General features: G+C 39.2%; 1 protein-coding gene across 1 annotated transcript in view; it reads left to right on the forward strand.

The window, feature by feature from the left end:
* Positions 1-21,569, forward strand: part of ARMC8 (armadillo repeat containing 8) — a 103,017-nt gene that overhangs the window by 27,545 nt on the left and 53,903 nt on the right. Inside the window, 7 exon segments of the mRNA XM_021069500.1 lie at positions 5,971-6,042; positions 8,108-8,250; positions 8,354-8,451; positions 13,076-13,168; positions 19,037-19,117; positions 21,258-21,333; positions 21,429-21,519. Coding sequence (XP_020925159.1) covers positions 5,971-6,042; positions 8,108-8,250; positions 8,354-8,451; positions 13,076-13,168; positions 19,037-19,117; positions 21,258-21,333; positions 21,429-21,519 — 654 coding nt within the window.

Raw genomic sequence — 21,569 nt, forward strand, 5'->3', positions numbered from 1 at the left:
GTTAGCCTCCTTGTAAAGATTAGCCTTTTTTTTTTTTTTTTTTTGCTTTTTTGGCTAGTGGGAAAATTTAAGATTCCAGCTAAATTTTACTTGAAAATGTTGCCCGATAAATGCATTTTTGTAACACCTTAATATTGGCTCCTCTTCTCCATCCTCAAAGAGTAGAATATCCCCTAGGCTTACATTTTTGCCTTTCTACCTGGATATTCTTATCTCATCTCAAAGATAATTCAGTATGTATAAAATCAAGATAGATCCTTGCTTCCTAAGGGATATATTCTTCAAGTTCCTTGTGTTCTCTGCACCCAGACACCCAGCCTTGAAGTAGTCACTCAAGACCTATCACATATCACATTTCCTATGCCTATCAGATCATCTTGTTGGGACTTCCCATTGTGGCACAGCAGAAATGAACCCGACTAGTATCCATGAGGATGTGGGTTCTATCCCTGGCCTCCATCAGTGGGTCAGGGATCCATTGTTGCCATGAGCTGTGGTATAGGTTGCAGACATGGCTTGGATCCCTCATTGCTGTGGCTGTGGCATAGGCTGGCAGCTGTAGCTCCGATTCAACCCCTAGCCTAGAAACTTCCATTTGCTGCAAGTGCAGCCCTAAAAAATAAAGCAGAGGAGTTCTTGTCGTGGCGCAGTGGTTAACGAATCTGACTGGGAACCATGAAGTTGCGGGTTCGATCCCTGGCCTTGCTCAGTGGGTTAAGGATCCGGTGTTGCCGTGAGCTGTGGTGTGGATCGAAGATGTGGCTTGGATCCCACGTTGCTGTGGCTCTGGCGTAGGCCGGTGGCTATAGCTCCAGCTCCGATTCGACCCCTAGCCTGGGAATCTCCATATGCCGCAGGAGCAGCTCAAGAAAAGGCAAAAAGACCAAAAAAAAAAAAAAAAAAAAAAAAAAAATCTTGTTAAATGCTTCCTTAAAATGTCCCCTCTATTAATGGTTCCTGTGACTGCCACCACCTAGTCAGTCTCATATAACCACATACCTGGATGGATTGAGTAATTCCTTCAACAGACATTTATTGAGTGCCTATATCAGGTGCTAGGTAGGCATTTTGCTAGTATGGGAGTATATAAGGGTGAATAACAGTGCTCTGGGGGATCCAAAAGTCTAATGCAGGAGTCAAAATAACTAAAGAGACAGTCTATCATAGTTTGAATAGTGAATACTCTGATAATGATAATCACAGAGGGTCTTGGGACCACAAAGGAAGGGCATCAGACATTTATTTGCCTCTCTTAATCTAAAATTATCTGTATCCCAATCCATTCCACATTCAGCTTATTTTCCTTAGTTGCTGCTTCCATCATGTCCTTTTTCTGATCAAAAACATGGTTGCTCCTTATCCATCCCCCTTTAGTTTGTCTTTTTTTCCCTATCACTTTTATAACTTTGTTCCATGCTTAGTGTTCCCATGTTAAGGGGAACTTTATTTTCAATCCTGGCTCCTGATACTGCCCCCAAAATATGCCATATTTATTTCCATTATGGTTCTTTTTGCTCTTCTCATCCACTTATCCAAATTCTAGCCATTTTCTAAGGTTCATCGTAGTTCCTACCATTGCCTCAAAACCTGTTAAGCTTGTCTTATCATCTCCTTTTCTCAGCCCTATAAGCACACTATTTATAATATAGTGTTGCTTTACATTGATATTATTTTTCTCTTCCCAAGGAGATTGTAAACTCTTCAGATCATGCATCCCCTTGTGTGATGCATTTGTATCCTTCGTAGAGCCTAGCACAATGCCGAGTCCAAAAGTAATCGTTGAATTTCAGTAGTATGTAAGTAGGGCACTGCTCCCCCAACATTAAAAATTAGTGGACGTGATATTATATTTCTTTGATCTACGGGGAGAAGGATGTCTTTGACTAAAAGATATACTTTTATTTTGTATAAAAATATAAAATTGAAAGGAGGAAAAAAGTAGACTTACTGAATTCTTTTGTGTTTTCAGTCAGTTTGTTCTGAATGCCTTATATGCTGGCAGTAATGGAAAAAACACTTGATATAGATATGAAAGACAGAGGTTGAGACTGGCTCTGTCATTTAATGTACACAAAGCAGTGTATAAATCTTGCATAGTTTTGTTGTGCCCCCCTCTCAATGATAGTTGTGAGTTTGCATTTTACAAAAATACAGTTTTCTGTATGGTGTATTTCATGATCCATTGATAGTAACTTCTCTGATAGTTGTAGGTCAGACTGGTTTCTTGCCTCTGAAGAAGAAGTAGACTTATATCCCCAAAAAAGTAATGGGTATGCTGTAATAAAGGACACTAGAAGGGATACCTAGCCCAGACCTGGAAGTTGTCAGGACTTGCTTCCTGGAGGGTGCCATTGACACTTAAGCTCAGACCTGAAAGATAAGTAAAGTTAGGGCATGATATAAGGGAGAGCATAAGGAAATGAGAGAGAGAGGGAGAGAGAATGGCTATACTCTGGGAAGTGAAAGAAGCTGCATTTGTCTGGCTCTGAAATTGAATCTTACACTGTACGTAGATCTGCTAAAAATGGGTGTATGTGTTGATTATTGACTCTTTTGGTTTTAACTCTTAGGGAAATGATCTTCTGGTATCCCTTTATAGTAACATCTGAATAGAATTTATTTGCAGGGCACTAACATCGCCTCTTCCTTTTCTAGTATAAATATGTTTTACTTATTAGAGCCAGAGCAAGAATTGTTTCCTTAAGACATTGGTCCATTTTATTAATTGTGTTCTCTTTAGCCTGCAGTTACTCTATAACTACCAGCTGCCTCCTTCGTATCCTTTTTGCAAACTATTGGGGGAACTGGAAAATTTGTTTTGGAAGAGTTTTTATTTGCTCTTGTCTTTAAAAACATTTACTTCGGCATGGTTTCAGATATTTGGATTGTGTTTATAAAGTGAGCATACCTCATTTCTGCTTAGTTTAGGAAGAATGGGGAGATATCAGGGAATATGTTAGGGCTGGGAATTATAGAATAGAGAGAGCCTCCAGGATGGCCCCCGGCATAAAAGAGGCTCAAAAGATAGCTGCTGGACAAACGAATGTGCTGTGTTAGTAGAGTCAGAACACATTACAAGAAAGAAAAGATGAAAGTAAATGACAGACTGCCAGGTTAGGTTTTATAAGCTGATAATTGGGAAGTAAGTCTCTGAGAGAATAGCAGGCATCCTTTAGAAGGCAGGAGCTAGATGTACAATCTCTCATCATACGCTTTGTTCCATGAAGCTTCGATATCACATATTTTATAATCATGTACTCAAACTTGGTTAAAGCCTTAGTAAGCTTCCTTCAGCCTAGTCCTCATAAACAAAAAATACTCCTACTTATCCCTTATGAACCAAATGGAAGATTTTAGGGATAGTTTACAGAGAGAGAGATAAGGCCTTGAAATGTAGACTACCCTCAAGCACCGAGCTAAAGGAAGGAGACTAGCAGGTGCTGTGTTTGCTTCAAGGCTTGTGAAAATGCTATTCAAAAACTTGTGGGAAGGAGTTCCCGTCGTGGTTCAGTGGTTGATGAATCCAGCTAGGAACCATGGGGTTGCGGGTTCGATCCCTGGTCTTGCTCAGTGGGTTGAGGATCTGTTGCTGTGAGCTATGGTGTGCGTCGCAGATGTGGCTTGGATCCCGTGGTGCTGTGGCTCTGGTGTGGGCTGGCGGCTGAAGCTCCAATTCAATCCCTAGCCTGGGAACCTCCATATGCTGCCAGAGCAGCCCAAGAAATGGCAGGCAAAAAGACAAAAACAAACAAAAAAAAAAACAAAAAACTTGTGGGGAGAATCAGGTTTCAGGAGACCACTATATGATAGCAGCATTTTTCTGCAATGATCAAAGAAGGTAGTTAAGGAGAAGGGTATTATAATTATTGTTAACAGGATTTTAAATGCCAGTAAAATTGGCAACACAATGGTTGGTATTGGAAACAAGCTGACAATTTAACATTTGGTTGTTGATTTTAATTGCCCCCCCCCCGCCATTTTCTGCTCTATTTTTATGTAAACCATGATTTGCCAGTTACAAAACTTATTCAGTATTTTAACTTTCAAGGTTGGAAAAAAAAAATTCCTGTATTATAGAGCTCTGCCACCTAAAAAATGGGGAAGTCAAAAGAGATGCCCAGCAGGTAGTTAGGGGAATGTAGTTTGTGATATGAGAAAATGTGTGAGCTAAGAACTTTGGGGGCCTCTATTAAAAGTGGTCTTAATGCTCTCAGATTTGGCTTTCCCTTATAAATATTTTGTGATGATCCTTGCACCTCCCTTGAAATTGAATCCATATTAATATACGTAACTCCAAAAATAATATAATGCCTTCCCTGCCTAGAATATAAAGGAGAAGTTTAAAAAGAAGATAATTTGTTCTAACGTGTAAATGCTTAGGCGTGACATTAGAAAACATTGAAGTATGAACGCAAGAGCTGAAACTGTGGACTTATGCAGGGATCGTATTGATAACCCAAATACCATGGGTGCCACTGATCTGATTTTCCAAAATGAGATACCTTTTAATAAAAAGTATAGTTTCCCTTTTATTTATAAGGCAGATACAATACTGAGAAATATAGTTTTCTTTAAGATTATCCAAAAAAAAAATGCTTTTTATTCGTAAAACTACGGCCAGAAATTTCTAGACACCCTCGTAAACTTCTGAAATACTCATGGGGGGCTCTGATGATGCCTTCTTCCAAGCTTTGAGAACCCTACATAGTGTTCTGGTGTTCTGTGTTAAGACAGTACTATCGACCAGCTATCATAAGGTAGTTTTGGTTTTTGTTTTTAACATTTTATTAGTGCTAGACTTATTTTAATATTTTTTCTCTACCTGTCCTTTGGGAACAACCACGTGTTTGTGAACCAACTGATCATTGATAGAGGTACTCTTATGTGGAATAGAGTTTTACTTCTGGTGAAGTAAAGAGCTGAGGTCTAGCTAGAATAAAAATTACTGGTGAATATGTGAAAAATATAAGATTTTTTTCTTATTTTTAAATCTCCTTTAAAGATAATTGGCTGTTTAAGCAAAAATAGTACAGTGTATTATTTTGTTTCTAACTAATTTAAAAATAAGATGTATGGCACTAGTACAAAAAAATGGATGGGGAGATGGACGTATATGCTTGCAAGGTTCTTACAATACACATGAAATAGGATAAGATTGAAGATTGACTGTGCTAAGTTAAAAGATGCATATTGTAAAGCAATCATTAAAAAACTGCAAAACAGGAGCTCCCCTTGTGGTTCAGCAGGTTAAGAATACAGCTAGTATCCATGAGGATGTGGGTTTGATCCCCAGCCTTGCTCAGTGGGTTAAGGATCCGGCATTGCTGTGAACTGTGATGTAGGTCCCAGATGTGGCTCAGATCCTGAATTGCTGTGGCTGTGGCAAAGGCCGGCAGCTGCAGCTCCGATTCAACCCCAGCCCAGGAACTTCCATAGGCCATGGTTGCAGCCCTAAAAAGAAAATGACAAAACCCAAAGTGGTATAGCTAATAAGACAGTAAAGGAGATAAAATGCAATCACAAGAAATATTCGGTCCAAAGAAGTCAGGAAAGGGGAAGAAAGTAAAGTTGTGGTCCCTGAAACAAGGTCAGATTCATTCTGTGGGCTGGCTGCTTTCACTCCCCACTCCCAAAGCTGTGCATGAGAAGGTGGCTTATAGTTGTTCTTATTCAAAGGATTGGTGGCCTTTTTTCAAGAACTCAACTTTGTTTGTATTGGAAGTCTTTTGCCAGGACTTCCCTCATTTGGTGACTCTCCTATTTTATAACCCCAGGGTTTCACAGCACCTATCTCTGTCCCTTCTGTTTGGCATTCCAGGTAGAAAAGCGTCAGTGTTTGCATTTTGTCACTAGCTTCTGTACTTGCCAATCCAAGATGTTGCATAATAAAGAAAAAGTAGGATGAATTGATCTTTTATTTTTCTGTGATGTCTTAAGATACCTTACCCTTTTCTCTTCTCTTAAATTTAGAGACATGAAAAATGCTGTAATTGGAAACAACAAGCAGAAAGCCAACCTCATTGTTTTGGGAGCTGTTCCAAGGTGGGTGTGCTCTCATCTCCTTTTCTACTATTCATAGTGGGTTTCAAATGTATTTCTAATTCTCAACCATAACACTCATTTCTTTTCTGTGCTGTCTATCCTGTTTTTGAAAAGCTTCTTATTTTTTTAAAATAAATACATTGGAGTTCCCCTGTGGCACAGTAGATTAAGGATCTGGCATTGTCACTCCAACCACTCAGATCACTGCTACAGCACGGGTTTGATCCCTGGCCTGGGAGTTTCTACATGCTGCAAGTGCAGCATAATAAATAAATAAAAGAAATACTTTGAAGAATATGAAGCATCTCAAAAAAAAAAAAAATTGAAGTACCAGAAAATGGAATATGAAGCACATATGTTAATACTTTTCAGAGTTTCAAGAAGACCACTGACCCTGCCATAAAAGCCCATGTTGCGTAGATAAGCAGTATATGCCAGTCTGATTCTTCCCTGTTTTCTTAGAGCCCTAGAGATTTTATTATGATTGGGTAATAATTTCTTAGGATTCTCAAAACTTTTTTTGAATTAAAGAAAATTCTTGGGAAGTTTCCATAGTGGTTCAGCGGTAACAACCTGACTAGTATCCATGAGGATGCAGTTTGATCCCTGGTCTCCCTCAGTGGGTTAAGGATCTAGTGTTGCATGAGGTGTGGTGTAGGTCGCAGACACTGCATGGATCCTGCATTGCTGGGCTGTGGTATAGGCCGGCAGCTGCAACTCTGATTTGATCCCTGGCTGGGAACTTCCATATGCTGCAGGTGCAGCCCTAAAAAGCCCCCCCCCCCAAAAAAAATCTCGGTTTTTTAGTCCTGTTTTTCTTTCTAGATTTCTAATTTTTAGAATTTGCTGGTTTTTAAGTTAGCATAGAAAGTTTGATTTCTTCTGATGAATTAATAAGCTTGTATAACTTCTTTGCCTTTGCTACCAAGAATAAGTTTTATGCACAATCGCTGTAAGTTTTCATTCAGAATTTTTTTTTTTTTGTCTTTTGTCTTTTTGTCTTTTGTTGTTGTTGTTGTTGTTGTTGCTATTTCTTGGGCCGCTCCCGCGGCATATGGAGGTTCCCAGGCTAGGGGTTGAATCAGAGCTGTAGCCACCGGCCTACGCCAGAGCCACAGCAATGCGGGATCCGAGCCGCGTCTGCAACCTACACCACAGCTCACGGCAACGCCAGATCGTTAACCCACTGAGCAAGGGCAGGGACCGAACCCGCAACCTCATGGTTCCTAGTCGGATTCGTTAACCACTGCGCCACGACGGGAACTCCCAGAATTTTTTTAATGTTTTGATTTTTTCCCTTCTCTTTCTTTTAATATAGAATTAATAGTTTTATTGTTTTTAATCATAATTGACCTCAAATACACACTTCAGTCTAAACTATAAAGCCCTCAGCAGCCTTTCTTAGGGGATTAGTGCTTATTGTATATAAATATGCTTTAGGGAGCACAAAGGTTCTACCTTAGAATATGAGGGAGGTGGTCATAAGTCATGGATGATTAGAGTTGAGGGAGTAGTTGTTTGGAAGACTGGGCTGGAGTAGACATAGGAGAATCTTCTGATCCCTAAGTGGGAAAACTGGAGAAAGAAGAGAGAGCTTCCCTTGCCTGAGGAGCTGCGCAAGGACTCTGAATATTCCCTCCAGTCTAGACCGCTGTGATCTGTGAACTACACTGCTGGATATTCAAGGTCCTTAAGATCCAGGAGCACTTGGCACTGGAAGTCTTTAGGTGCTGGAGTGGCAGAAAACATGGACTGTGATGCTGCACTTTCCACAGAGATCACTTGTAGACAACTTTCAGATTTACAGTTCTTACAAACTAATATTATATGACAGTTCTATTGCTAAAATGAAGAAAATCTCTTCTAGATTTCCCCCTCCAGATATTCCTTTATTAAATTAGCAGCTGATAGAAAAATACAACCATTCCTAGCCCTCTATGAGCTTGTCAACCGTATTTTCAGTGTGTAGGATGTGTTGGCAGTCTCTTTCTGTAACGTTACTTTTAGTGAACATGTGCTTATAAGTTTTTTAGTCTCTTCTGTTTATCAAGTTCTTTCTTTTTAGATTATTATACTTGCTTCAGCAAGAAACTTCAAGCACAGAGTTGAAAACTGAATGTGCAGTGGTATTGGGAAGTCTTGCTATGGGTACTGAAAACAATGTTAAGTCTCTACTAGATTGCCATATTATCCCTGCCTTACTACAAGGTATGTAAGGAAGTCATTTTTATATAAGTAAAAATGAGAATCAGCTTGCAGTATTTTAAATACGAGTTGAAAGGGTGAGTCTCAAATAGGTTTCTATTACTAGGACTACTGTCCCCAGACCTGAAGTTCATTGAAGCTTGTCTCCGATGCCTGCGCACCATCTTCACCAGTCCCGTGACTCCAGAGGAACTACTGTATACAGTGAGTTTTAGATGTTTTCGAATCATGATATATTTTACTAACTGCTTACTTTTAATTTACTTAGTATCTCAAAACTCATAGTTATCATAACTATTAAAACCATGTTATGTTATGGAAAAGTCTCAAGAAATATTTGAGTGCCTCCTAATTTGCAAACATAAGTGTTCTAGACTTTGCAAAGAAGTGAAAGATAGTCTCAGACCTTGAGGAATTTATAAGATTTTTTTTTTTTTTGAAAAAGACTTCTTGATTTCTAAATGTAACCAAATTAAGGCAGTATATTTAATGTGCTCACTTTAGGTTAAATCCAGTAGAGTAGGTATTATAGACAAGGTAGAATTTGACCTGGGTCTTTAATAATGGGTAAGATTTCCTGTCGTGACTCAGTGGAAATGAATCTGACGAGCATTCATGAGGATGTAAGTTGGATCCTTGGTTTTGCTCAGTGGGTTAAGGATCCGGCATTGCCATGAGCTCTGGTATAGGTCGCAGACGCGGATTAGATCTGGCATTGCTGTGGCTGTTGTGTAGGCTGGTGGCTACAGCTCCAGTTCAACCCCTAGCCTGGGAACTTCCATATGCCAGGGGTATGGCCCTAAAAAGACTAAATAAATAAATAAATAAGTGGAGAGGAAAGAAGCTGTTCTAGAAGAGATCTTTGTAAGAACGAATATGTGGGACAGTGCTGGAGAGGTGAACTAGAGCAGCTTGTTAGAGGTTTACTTGCCAAGTTAGAATCAGAGAATACATGTGAGAGAATCCAGAGATTTTTAGGGTCATTTGGTGGTTTTCAGAAACTTTAGGGATTATTTAGGGGGTGCTTGTATCTGTTAATTACATGGGACTTTGTTTTTCTTCTTCTTCTTTTTTTTCTTTTTTCCCGGCCACCTAGAGATATATGGAGTTCCCAGGCCAAGGATTAGACCTCATCTGCAGTTGTACAATGTTGGATCTTTAACCCATTGTGCTGGGCAGGGGATCAAACCTGTGTCCCAGCGCCCCAAAGATGCCACCAATCCCCTTGCACCACAGTGGGAACTCCCACATGGAACTAAATAAAAATTACCCAGGCTAGTGTTTTTCAAACACTCTAATCCACAATCCACAGTAAGAAATATATTTTCCACCTCCACACTGTGTGTCTTTGTAGGGGGTGGGGATTGGGAATATCCTAAGGTAATCTTCACAAGATAATTCCATAAATGTGGTACTTTCTGATTTCTGTTCTGTCCTTTTCACTTAAAAAAAAAAAAATGCTGGCGTTCCCATTGTGGTTCAGCAGGTTAAGAACCCACCTAGTATCCATGAAGTTGTGGGTTCAATCTCTGGCCTTGTTTAGTGGGTTAAGGATCTGGCATTGTAACACACTGTGGCATAGATTGCATGTGTGGCTCGCATCTGGCGTTGCTCTGGCTGTGGCGTAGGCTGGCAGCTGTAGTTCCAATTTGACCTCTAACCTGGGAACTTGCATATGCCACAGGTATGGCCCTAAAAAGAAAAATAAATAAAAATTTGAAAAAATGCTGATTGTGATTCTCTGAGCTAACACACACAATTGCAAGGCAGGGAGTTCCCACTATGGCACAATGGGATCAGCGGCTTCTTTGCAGTGTCAAGATGCAGGTTCCATCCCTGGCCCAGCACACTGGGTTAAAGGATCCTGCATTGCTGAAGCTGCAGCGTCTGTCTCACCTGTGGCTGGGATATGATCCCTGGCCTGGGAATTCCGTATGTGGCAGGGCAGCTAAAAATGAAAAAAAAAAAAAAAGAGAGAGAATGTCAAAGTGGATACCTGTGAATCGGCAGTCTTGTCTAGAATCATGTTTTACAAATATTTCAAGAATATAAGCAGTCAGGAGTCAGAGGCAAAACAACCAGGGAGAGGGGATATGTCATGTGCCTCCATAGTTTTTGTTTTTGTTTTTTTTCCTACATCAGACTCCTGCTCTTCCGGCCTGTAATGATACATATGGACTGAAAGTGAGGTTTGTGGGTCACTTCACACAACAGGGAGGCTCTAAATTATGAAACATCTGAATTTTGTACTTCAGGGATTTGTGCAACATTCTTTACAGAGCCATGTCTCATAAATCCTTAGATTGTTTTACTACAGTGGTTCTCAGACTTGAACATGTACCAGAATTCCTGTAGAGTCCATTAAACACAGTATACTGGACCCTACCTCCAGGTTTCTGATTCAGTTAGTGTGGGGTGGGGCCTGAGAATATGTATTTTTAACAAGTTCCCTGTGGGTAACTGAGATGCTACTGGCCATGGGCCACTCTTTGAGAACCACAGGTTTACTGTTAGCATTTTTAAATCAGAGACCTCCTCCTCAAAGCATTCCACATAGAAGAGATCTCCGTCTAGTAAATATCAGTCTGTTTTCCTGAAGTTCCGATTGTCATATTTACATGGAAATTAAAGCAGTCACCTTTTTACCCTAGACATTTCTCCGCAACTCCCAGCCTAGTAGTGGGGGAAAAATTGATCCTGGCCAACCGATTTAACTCCTTCCTCCTCTCTCTGTAAACCAATTTCATGACCCACTAATGGATCAGGGTGCATCATTTGGAGAACACTAGTCTACAACAACTTAACTTCTTTACATAAGAAAAATAAAGGCACAGAGACATTAAGTGATTTTTCACAGTGAGAATGTCTAAATTATGAAACAGTTTTATGCCTCAGAGACAGTGGAGAATCCATGAAAAGTGTTGGGTGGGATAATGACAGAGAGTAGAATTTCAGTGTGATTAACTGACATCTTTGAGTTGGATTGGATTGTGTAGAAGCCTGCTGCCACAGCAGTTCAGGCACTAAGCTAAAGACAGCACAGTCCTGTTGAAGAAGGCAAGATGTCTAGTTTGAGACCCTGTTCATAAGATGGGCGGGTGACTTTAGGGAATTATGTAACTATTCTTCGCCTTGTTTAATCAACCATAAACTGCAGAGATATAACAATTGGCAGAAAGGAGCCAGGTGTGAAGAAATGGGATAGGGGCGTTGTGATGGGAAAACTGAGGGATGACAGCAGTGGAGGAAAGGAAGGAGGTGGAAGTAGTTTTAGGAGCCCAAGAGATGTTTTTATATTCCTTTTCATTGTCACTTCTCTCTTAGCTGCTACCTGCTTCTCTGTCTTCTGTCAGTGGAACCACTGTCACCGTCATCCCTGGAGCACCACTCCCATCTGTAAAATAGACATATACTTTACATTCTCATCTCTTCCCTTTTTTCCTAGGCATTTAGTAGCTGACTTTTTAAGTTTTTCATTTTATTTTTAAGCTGCTCATGACAACACAGGGTTACACTAACAAGCAAGGGGAAAAAGCTTTCTATTTTCCTACTTATCTTTTATGTATCTTGGGCATTCTTTTCTTTCTACGGGGAGCCCTAGTCTTGTTTATCCCAAACAGTGGTATTTCTTTTTAAGTTTCCTTCCTTGCCTCTGTTGTGTTCTGTCAAAGTGTGGTCTGTGGACCAGCAGCATCAGCCATCAATTGGGAGCTAGTTAGAATGGATGTAGAATTTTAAGTCCTACTCCAGACCTACAGAATCAGAAATTTGTACATATAGAATGTTCCCTGAGAATTTACATGCACATTCACACTTGAGAAGCATTGCTGTAGGACTTGTAACAGCATTGATGAGGGGCTTGAGCTAAGTCTCCTTTTCCATCTGTGGTTCAGGCCAAATATCCTTTCAGTGCTTAATTCTTTTTTTTTTTTTTTTTTGTCTTTTTTGTTGTTGTTGTTGCTATTTCTTGGGCCGCTCCCACGGCATATGGAGGTTCCCAGGCTAGGGGTTGAATCGGAGCTGTAGCCACCGGCCTACACCAGAGCCACAGCAACGCGGGATCCGAGCCGCGTCTGCAACCTACACCACAGCTCACGGCAACGCCAGATCGTTAACCCACTGAGCAAGGGCAGGGACCGAACCCGCAACCTCATGGTTCCTAGTCAGACTCGTTAACCACTGCGCCACGACGGGAACTCCTCAGTGTTTAATTCTTATACTCAACAAAAAGGAGATTTTTGGAGAGACCTGCAGCAGGCTGGGTCAATTCTTCTCCTATACCATCATGTATGTTGCTAAGTTTCTGTAGTAGGCAGGGAGTGGGCTATAAGTGAGAAGTTACTATTATATAAATTGTCTTGTCTTACGAAGACTGAAATTAGCTAACTACAGTTATGAGTGTTAACCTGTTGCTGATACTTGCCAAAACATCTGAGATCAAAATTGTTGTTTTAATGTAGTAATTCTTCGTTATAAGCTATTTATTATATCTTATTATGTCGTATTTTGGTTTCAGACTAGATTTATATTGTCTTATTAACATGATTTTCTTTTATTGTGAGGGCGAAGGCTGTTTATGGGAGAGAAATTGAGAATTTCCTACGTATTTGTTGTCAAGGATGAAATTTGGAGCCTCTCTCCTTGTCCTTTGCCTAGACAGTATTGATGGCCAAGTTACTTTTGTGTTGCTGTGTTCCTTAAAGAAACTTGATTTATTGACATTAAGAAAAGAGGCTTACATATGTACTTGCTTATGGAAATCATTTGTTAGAGGCACCCACCATGTCTGAGTTCCTTGTCTCTGTGCTCTTCTTCCCTTTGACTCCAGGATGCCACGGTGATACCGCATCTCATGGCACTGCTCAGCAGGTCCCGCTACACCCAGGAGTACATCTGTCAGATCTTCTCACACTGCTGTAAAGTAAGAGCCAGGATAAATGTTCTCTATAACATAAAGTCTTAATATGTACCTTCCTTATGTATCTTGGAGCTAATCTGTATGTATGGAAACAGACCTATGTTTATATTTTCCTCTTTTTTTTAAACATACATGGTAGCATATCATAAATACTGTCCAGCACCTTGCATTTTTTGCTTAATATCTCGAGGGATATTCCATATCGGTACATAAGGAGCTTCCTCATTCTTTTTTTTTTCCAAAAGGTATATAATATTTTATTGTATAGATGTAAAATAATTTATCTAACCAGTCCTCTGTTGTTGGTCATTTAGCTTGTTTCTAGTCATATTTCTTTTCTTTTCTTTCTTTCTTTTTCTTTTTTTTTTTTGTCTTTTTGTCCTTTTTAGGGCCTTACCCACAGCATATGGAGGTTCTCAGGCTAGGGGTCTAATCAGAGTTGCAGCTGCTGGCCACAGCAACACAAAATCCTTAACCCACTGAGCGAGGCCAGGGATGGAACATGTAACCTCATGGATCCTACACGGATTCGTTTCTGCTACGCCACGAGAGGAACTCCTTCCAGTTATATTTCAAAGCAGTGCTGCAGCAGATACCTTGTATGTAAGACATTTTAAAAGAAACAAAATTGCTGAGTCAAAAAGTGTGTGCATTTGTAATTTTACCACATGTTGTCTTATGTGGAGGTTATACAGTTTTATACTCCTACCAGCAGTATATGATTGCACTTGTTTTCTTCATACCTTCGGTTCCCACATTGTTGAGAATTGTTTTAAATAATCTCACATAAAGAGAACTAAGAGATTCTTCTCTTCTCTTTGAGCCTGAACCTAAACTGAAGAGTGCTATTCAGTGCTACTTATTTTGCTTCATAGTTGACATAGTGAATGTACTCTTTTGATAACCATGATTTGCTAACTTTTAACCAAATCATTGTTTATCTTCTGATTATTATTCACCTACCTATCATTTATAGTACAGATATAAAGTGAGGAGTTTGGGGAACTACAGGAAAGAAGGAAAAGTGAACTGCATACTAAACTAAGAAGATCACAAATCTATGCTATTTTAGAACAGTTTCCCAAATATAAATTAAATCACTTGGTTTCAGAAAGAGTATCTATACATTATACCTTAAAACTTTAAACCTCCCAAATCCTAGCTATCATAGCTTATTCTATTTCTACTTAAGACATTTAGAATTTAAGAGTTTTGTCAAAAGTCTTTGAAGTTCCTCTTCCTGGATTGCTTTGACAGTGTGTAAGCCAACTCACAGGACTAGGGATATTAATTCCTTAATCTTTTGAGCTGGGCAAAGAAAAGCTTTGAGAAAACAATTTCATTGCAGTTCATTTACTAAAAATGAGTTGAACTAATAGAGTCTGGAATTTTCCAACATTAAATGATATCTTACAAGCCCCTGGCAAATAGGTGGAGAAGGATACTCCAGAACTCTATGCCTCATTAAAAGTCTTTCAGCATCAAGTTTCTGTCGTGGCTCACCGGAAATGAATCCAACTAGAATTTATGAAGATGTGGGTTTGGCCCTGGCCTCAAGCAGTGGGTAAAGGATCTGGTGTTGCTGTGAGCTGTGATTTAGGTTGCAGACATGGCTCAGATCCCACATTGCTGTGGCTGTGTGTAGGTCAGCAGCTGCAGCTCTGATTTGACCCCTAGACTGGGATCCTCCATATGCTGTGGGTGCAGCCCCTAAAAAGCAAAAAGCAAAAAAACAAAAACCTTTTAGCGTCTACATCTGAGTGCTTGAGAGCACAGCAGCTACTACTAGTCATAATTACAACAATCCCAAACGGGCATTGAAAATTAGACTTGGAAGTATAACTACTCTGTCAAATTATTATGTAAATTATGAAAAGTTTGAATAATCCCATTACTGAAGTTACCCAAGTAGTTTTTAGAATTACTCATCAGAAACTTCTCAACAATTTTAGACTTGCTTATCTGAAACTTCTCAGTGCTGTTTTAGCTGAAATCATAGAGGAATACTGTTACATCACCAGTTCTTTTGCTAGAAAGAGACTTATGCTGAGCCAGAATTTACAGGCACCCTCATGCCATAACAGAACTGAAGACATAATTAAAAACGTGAACTCAGCTTTCTCTTAGCTTGATAATTAGCCACTGAAATTAAATGACCCACTTTAAGTATTCTGAGTTATAACTAGGCCTCAGCAAACCTTATAGCATTTATAAACTCAATGACAATAGAAAATAGCCTAAAATACAATATTAATTTCCCTGCTGATACACTAACAACATGTATCTTTGAAAACTGATCTGATGATCTCTATATTGTGGTTAATTATAAAAACCTTTTATTTTTGTATTGTTTAGTTTACATAAAAGACCAAAATAAAATTCATAGTAGCATTTTAAGACTAACTTACAAATTTTCATTACTGGTATCAAATATGAAATAAACTTTCATACTTTGGGGAGGGGAGTCAGCAAAAGAGATTACTAAAGTATTTGTGTTTTAAGCCAATCATAGTTATATTTTTGAAATTATCTCCCTGATTTATTTATTTTTTGCTTTTTAGGGCCACAGTTGCAGCATATGGAAGTTCCCAGGCTAGGGGTCAAATAGGAGCTACTGCTGCTGGCCTACACCACAGCAACATGGGATCCTAGCCGCTCTGCGATCTACACCACAGCTCATGGCTATGCCAGATCCCCGACCCACTGAGCGAGGCCAGGGATCGAACCTACATCCTCATGGATACTAGTTGGATTAGTTTCTGCTGTGCCGCAACGGGAACTCCTCTCCCTGATTTATTTAGGAGCGGAAAAAAAAAAAAAAAAAAAAGGCTTATAATAGTATTAATTGGAATTCTAACTTCTAATTAGGTACTTCTCACCCTGAGGAACCCTTAGGTACTTCACTAGCCCCAGGTTCATGCATGTTCATTTGGAGAGACTAAAGAGAGACTTGGTAAAAATGGAACAAACGTTTTTCTTCTTTAGTTGGTTTAGCCACTAATTCCTTCCTTTCAGTTGTTTTTACACAATCCTATGTATGTGTGACCACAGAGAGGAAGAAGACCTTCTTTTGTAACAAATATTTGCTGCAGTTGGGACAAAGAATATGAAGGATTAAAAAGTACAATGTCTTGTAAATGATGGGGAACAGTTATGTATAGAGAAAGGCATTGTGTTTCACCATCACTTATAAATATAACTCCAAGACTAATAATAATCTAAACGTCTAACTATAGGGTACTGGTTAAAGTATGGGATGTTCATACAGTGGATTAAGGCCAAAAATGAAATGAGAAAGCTCTTTATGCACTCATATGAAAGATTGCTGAGGTATATTATAAGGGAAATAAAATGTTAAGGGCCATGTAATATATGTAAGTATTTATAGTTTATTCTACCATTTATGTTAAAATACGGCAAAAAACATTCTCATATATTTGCTTGTGTATGTAAAAAATGTCTTGAAGATTATAAAATAATCTGTTACTATCAGGTCATCTCAAAGCACAGATTGGCTAAATATAGACAGAGGTGAAAAACAGTGAGGTACAGGAGGTGGAGGCAGCCCCCTCCTGCCTACTTAGCTGTTCTGCTAAGTATTGCCTGTGAAGGCAAAGAAGCCTTAGCCAAAGCTAATTGAGGCTTATCTTCATAATTTATTCTAGTTATATACTTGTTGGTAGGTAAGAAAAAATGAATCAGATTCTTAGGAGACTCTTCTTTTCCTTGGCTTCTCCATTAGACTGTCCAAAATGAGTAAGCCCAAGACTTCTATGTTTCAAATGAGTCAATTCAAGTAAAGCATTCAGAGCAGTGCACTGCATGTAACAAAGTACCCAGTATGTAGTGCTTATTATTATAATTGCAGATGCGTGGTTGTGGTATAGTACTGAGACATTAGAAACTACCTAAAATATGTAATGGTTTTTTGTTTTTTGTCTTTTTTACTGTTTTTTTTTAGGGCTGCACCCAAGGCATATGAAAGTTCCCAGACTAGGGGTCGAATCAGAGCTATAATTGCTGGCCTCCACCACAGCCACAGCAACAGCAACAGCAACACGGGATCCAAGCTACATCTGCAGCCTCTGCCACAGCTCAAGGCAATGCCAGATCCTTAACTCACTGAGTAAGACCAAGGATCGAACCTGCATCCTCATGGATACTAGTTGGGTTCTTAACCCACTGAGCCACAGTGGACACTCCTATAATGGGGGTTTCCCTGAGTAAACTGGAATATTATATAGTGATTGAAAATAAGACATTATAAGTTAGAAAGTATATAGAATCAACTATACTTCAGCTTTTTTAATGTATAGAAATTGAGAAATTGCTAAACTTTTTTAAGGCCCCTTTAATTATATAAAATGTTTAGGGGATTGTTATCTATAAAATCGAAATTGACTTTTTATTATTCAGAAGTGTGAATGCTAATCTCCCTACTTCAAATGATGGATATTTTGCCCCCAAAGAGAATGAGCATCTGTAAGATAGTTCTAAGTTGGTTAAATAGTGGGTTGGAAAAGTTGGTTTGAGGGTTCTTTTTCTAGACTAGCAGCTGATTTCCTCTGGTGAACCCAGACTAGTACCCTACCTTTTGGTGCTACATTTTTCTCTTCTAAGTAATGATAAACATGAAATACCATCCTTAGCTTGGCTTTAATTGACTTCTTTTTTTTAAGAGCTGCACCCATGGCATGGAAGTTTCCAGGCTAGGGGTCGAATTGGAGCTGTTGCTGCCAGCCTACGCTATAGCCACAACATGCCAGATCCAAGCCATGTCTGTGACCTATACCACAGGTCATGGCAACGTCTTAACCCACTGTTCAAAGCCATGGATAGAACCTTTGTCCTCATGAATACTAGTAGGGTTCATGACTGCTGAGCCGTGATGGGAACTCCCAATTGACTTTAAAATTACTTGAGTAGATGGGTAAAATGAATAAGTACTGGCAAAGTTGAAGCCTTGCATTGACCTTTAGCTTGTGATACTTTGAAGATCTTCAGTAAATCGATTAGTAGAAACAGAGTTAATGAAAAATAAAATACCTGAATTTTCCTGTTTCTTCACTTTCTTACTCTGAGAAGTGGTAATTTTAAGAGGAATGAGAGAAAGAAAGCTAAAAGTTGTTTACTTCTCAGTTATGGAGTGCTGTTTCCCACCATCTACTACTCAAACCTCCCTGATGTGTTGAGGCAGCTTAGGCTTCAGTCCAGTTCCTCTTGCAGTTAATTAGTTTTAGAGTTCCCCTGGCTAGGTCTGTCTCCTGTGGGCAGAGGGTGAGGGTGTGCACGTGAAATATAGAATTCAGAGTGCTTCTGTTGCTGTGATGGTGTCCTTATTGAAGAATTGCAAAGGGGAGTTCCCCTGGTGGCTCAGTGGTTAACAGATCTGACTAGCATCCATGAGGACTCAGGTTCGATCCCTGGCCTCGCTCAGTGAGTTAAGGATCCAGCGTTGCTGAGAGCTGTGGTGTAGGTCACAGATGTGGCTCAGATCCTGTGTTGCTATGGCTGTGGTATAGGCCAGTGGCTACAGCTCTGATTCTACCCCTAGCTGGCGAACCTTCATATGCTGCAGTTGTGGCCCTAAAAAGCAAAAAAAAAAAAAAGAAAAAGAAAAAGAATTGCAAAGGGCCTGTGCCAGAATAGCTTCTGTGCCCTTCTGTAGAATCGGGATGAGAGGTAAGACATGGCACCCCTTTGCTGGACTAAAAACAGTGTCAGTCCTGCTTTGGGGGAGGGGTTTATACAAGAGAAAGGTAACTGAGAATTCTACATTGTAGTGAATGTGGTTTTCTACATTTATATAATATTTTATTGAAATGAATTATTACTCTTTTTAATGCATTATTATATTCTCTTTTCTTACAGGGTCCAGATCATCAAACAATTTTATTTAACCATGGTGCAGTTCAGAATATTGCTCACCTACTAACCTCAGCATCTTACAAAGTAAGATGTTAAGAATTATGGCCAGATTTTTATACTTTATTTTTTATTTCTAGAGTCTTGACCTAGAAAGAGGGCTACATATTTATTTCTCCTTTGGTAGATATTGTGATCAATCACAATTACTAAAATTACTGTATTTTATCAGTAAAATGTTATAGGACATTGTTTTACCCTTAGAATGCTCTTTAAAAAAAAATCTACTCTTGCTTATCCATTTATTTTCAGGATATGGTTGTGGTATAGGTTGCTCTTGATTTTTACCTATGATCATTAGTAGTCTCTTCTGGTACCGTGTCATTGCCAAAGTTGTATGTGAGGTCATGGCTTGAAGTATGTAGAAGCTGTGCTTGCTATATTAGGAAAGACTTTGGATTTTCTATTTGAAACCTTTATTTAGCCATAGTAACTCAAACTTACAGGATATACCCACATATACATCAACATTTAAAATGTGTTCTATTTTGTATTTTGAGTTTTTAAAAAGTCAAGGGTTTTTTAGACCTAATTAAATTTTCTTTACTGTCTTTTATGTATTAGTAAGCAGTGTCATGATATACTATCGGGCATTAAGTTAAAACTTTGGCATTTCATTGTTGTCCAACTGGTGAATTGTAGCAAATATTGGGACATTGTCTTTATTGTGTCACATTAGAACTAAGTATTTCAGGAATTTCCTGCAGAGCAGAAAAGTGGTCATTTTTGTCTGCTCTTTTGGTCTTTAGCTTTATTGCAGGTATGGCCTGCTAATATGTATGTTTTCCCTACCTCAAACACCCAAAGTTAGATCTTGGTGAAGATTTCACAAGGATAGGACTGGGGAATGGAACCAGCTTGAAAGTAGCCAGAGGCAAGGGAAGGAAATGATTACTGAGAGCTGTTTCTTCTTCATCTTCTAGCTTCATTAACTCTCCCAGTTCTTCCTCCATTTCTTTCTTTTCTTTTCCACATTAGACTTCTTTATACCGTGACAAATGACGGGTTATGGAAGGAAAAAAGTTTTGGTAACATTACTCTTACCAAGATTTACTCCTCTGTCAGAATATCATGAATATATTCTAGGTTCCACCTTTGGGCCCACACTCATGCTGCCCAGGTGAGGCACAGGGCTTCTTCACACCTCAGCTGCCTATCCTGTCGATCTCAGTCTTCATGTAAGAACATGCATAGGCTCAGGCTTGGAAGTGAGCATTAGATCTTCCAGTGAAAACCGAAAACATAAAGAATGAAAAATAGGAGCTCCTGCAAATTATAATATATGTCGTATGTGGTCAAGAGTTTGGGCCCTTGATATCATCCCAGACCAGTTACCTAGTTTTGAGGCATAGTAGCACAATTCATAGGCATTTCAAAAGTTAAATTGGAGTTCCCTTTGCGGCTCAGCGGTGGTCAACCCAACTAGGATCTGTAAGGACGCGGCTTTGATCCCTGGCTTTGCTGGGTGGATTAAGGATCTGGCGTTGCCGTGAACTGTGGTGTAGGTCGCAGACGCGGCTCGGATCTGGTGTTGCTGTGGCTGTGGCGTAGGCCAGCGGCTACAGCTCCTAGCCTGGGAACCTACATATACCGTGGATGTGGCCCTAAAAAGCAAAAGCAAAAAAAACCCAAAAAACAAAAAAACAAGTTAAATTAGTCCTTTTTCAATCCTTTTCAAACTTTTATTATAACTTTCTGTCCTCTCTTGTTCTCTTCCACACCCCTATCTCTATCATCACAACTACAAGAGTACTCTTTTTTTGGGGTGGGGGGATGTCTTCTCTTCAGTTCTCTGGTTCGTAATTTGGGAAAAAGAAATGTCTCACTTGAAAGGCAATTGGTAGTTAATTATTGTTAACTTCCCTTTGCCTTATTACCAACATTGTGTTTTTTACATTGTTCTTTTAAATTTGATTAAGGATTTACCTAGTTCAGTTTTAGTTGCTGCTTCTTCACTGATTTTTCTTTTTTGTTACTTCAAAATTGATGTTAACATTTTATGATTTTAACTTACTAAAGTAAGGTCTTTTTTTAATTCCCTCGAGTCCTTCCTCTAGTACTTTAAGCAGATTTAAATAGTTATTTCTTCAGAAGAGTCTAGATCCCGAGACATTAAAATTCATATTTGCAAAATTAATGTAAATGCTTTGTTCATTTATTCTTACAGGTTCGAATGCAAGCACTGAAATGCTTCTCAGTTTTAGCTTTTGAAAACCCCCAGGTATCGATGACCCTGGTAAATGGTAGGCTGGAACTTTCAGTGACACCTACATGATTTAATTTATGAACTTTGTAGATTTAAAGAATCCTTAATCCTTATTGTTTGTTTTATTTCTAGTTTTGGTTGATGGAGAATTGTTACCACAAATTTTTGTGAAGATGTTACAGAGGGATAAGCCTATTGAGATGCAGCTCACCTCAGCAAAATGGTAAAAATCAAGCCAGTGGGAAGAAAGAGTGCTTTATCAATTTAGAATAT

Source organism: Sus scrofa, chromosome 13, assembly GCF_000003025.6.
Source record: "Sus scrofa isolate TJ Tabasco breed Duroc chromosome 13, Sscrofa11.1, whole genome shotgun sequence".
Taxonomy (NCBI): Eukaryota; Metazoa; Chordata; class Mammalia; order Artiodactyla; family Suidae; genus Sus; species Sus scrofa.